General features: G+C 32.2%; 1 protein-coding gene across 1 annotated transcript; it reads right to left on the minus strand.

Annotated features, from left to right (window-relative positions):
* Window positions 1–346: 346 nt before the first annotated feature.
* On the minus strand, window positions 347–1,113 carry LOC120080363 (Integrase-type DNA-binding superfamily protein). Its single transcript, XM_039035006.2, has one exon. It carries the CDS (start codon window positions 1,002–1,004, stop codon window positions 525–527), a length of 480 nt encoding a protein of 159 aa, XP_038890934.1. The 5' UTR covers window positions 1,005–1,113; the 3' UTR covers window positions 347–524.
* Between the last annotated feature and the right edge of the window lie 935 nt (window positions 1,114–2,048).

Below are 2,048 nucleotides of genomic sequence, written 5' to 3' on the forward strand. Positions count from 1 at the left end.
CTAATCCATGCTTATTATTGAACCCAAGAAAGATATAAAAGTTTAATCTCGACATTTAAAGTCGTATAATAATGTCATTTTTCATCTTACTCTATCGTAACAGTCAAAATAATTAAAATGAATCCCTACTAACAAATTGAATTTGTAGAATAATTACTCAAAATTCTATTTCTAGGTTGAGATAAATGAAAGAATACAACTATACATGTAGACAACTTTTGTCTCTCTTTTGTAGAGAGCGAATTCCAACACAAACTAGAGATGATATTAACAATAATCTTTAATAATAAATGCACACTTTCTTTCTCTATTATTTAACATATTGAGAAATTTAAACGTCATATATAAAAAAAAATATTTGGATATATTTTGAGTCACACTCATCATTGATACAACATATGTAGGATGGGTCATTGGGGGAAAGGAATAATACATATATATTTAAAGTGGAAAAAAAGGAGTTAATTAATTAATTAGAAGAAGGAATTAGTACTAATAATAAGAATTAATTAAGTTAACAGTAATTAGAGTGAAGAATAATCCCAAATAGAATGATGGTGCATGTTATAATATTCTTCGTCCAAATCATGAGGCTGTAAAGAAAGCGCCTCCGCCGCCATCTGCATCCACATGGTCGGAGAATCCAACGGCGACTCATTAATGGCCTGAATCTGGCTAGGGGACAGCCCCACCCGAACCGGCGCCGGCGGTTCGGGCGGTTTGGTGTTGGCGAACTGCAATGCAGCCATGTGGGCAGCGGCCTGAATGTGGTCAGGGGAGGAGCTGGCCGGGCGGGGGAAGGACTCGGCCAGCTCGGGGAAGTTGAGGCGGGCCTCGGGGCCACGGAGATGGAGTGCGGCGACGTCGTAAGCGGCGGCGGCCATTTCCGGGAGGTGGTAGCTACCGAGCCAAATTCGGGTTTTTTTGCCCGGTTCGCGGATTTCGGAGACCCATTTTCCCCATTTACGCTTACGAACACCTCTGTAATTGGGTTCTTGTTCCATGAGAATGAATGAATGAATTTGAATGGATGAGAGTTGAAAATAAAGAAGAAAAAAAGAGAGAGTAGGGGTTTTGAGAGTGTGATGGGAAGTTGTGAAGTGTTGAGTTAAATAGAGAGTTGGAAATATATGTATGAAGGAATAATTGAGTGAGGTTTCGAGGTAGGTGCTTTTTTGAAGTGGGAAGATGCTGTCAATTGGAAGGAACCAAGACCACGTTTTTATATTATTACTATTTATTTTTATTTTTAATTTATTTTCTTGCATGAGTCAATTGATGACACGTGTCTTACTAATATATATATATATATATATTTGGAAAGAAAAAGGATAAATCTTTTAGAAAATTTTCATATAGATGTATGGGAATTATTATCTCTATATATATGTGTGATTGATTGTATTTATGCTTGGAAAGGTTTCTATTTTGGGTTTTTTTTTTGAATGTGTGTTGGATAGTTGAGTTGATAAAAAAAAAAAAAAATTAATTAACATAATATGGATTAAATTAGAGAAAATAATATTCAATTATGCTCTAAAGTTTGAAAGTTTGTTCCAAAATAAAGAGTTAATATTTTTGTTACAATGAGAAGGTAGTTCATGTGACGATTTATGAGTAAAAATTGAAAGATATATACGCAATATCACTTGTAATTAATATGGTCACTTACGTAAATTGACGTGTGGATTTTTTTTTTAACTATATCTCTTTTTAAGATGAAATAAATAGTGACAATGGTTTAAATCTTCTATATAATTTTGTATAATATCATATAAGTAATTTTTAATTACGCACCAACTATCACGTTAGTACTTTTTTTTAATCTTTTATTTTAGTGGAAAAATATTTTTTTTTTACAATTTAAAAGGTAATATTAAACTATCTGGAAGTCTACAGGTATAATTGAAACCTACTCTTTTGTTTATTACTTAATTTAAATGAAATATATATTAAAATTTGAGTTGAATTGCAATTGTTTTTACATTTTTTCTTAACTTATGATTTTTTTTTTTTTTTTTTTGCAAACAATATTATTTTTTCTTCTA

Source organism: Benincasa hispida, chromosome 6 (assembly GCF_027475165.1).
Source record: "Benincasa hispida cultivar pf3 chromosome 6, pf3_genome.v1.1, whole genome shotgun sequence".
NCBI lineage: Eukaryota > Viridiplantae > Streptophyta > Magnoliopsida > Cucurbitales > Cucurbitaceae > Benincasa > Benincasa hispida.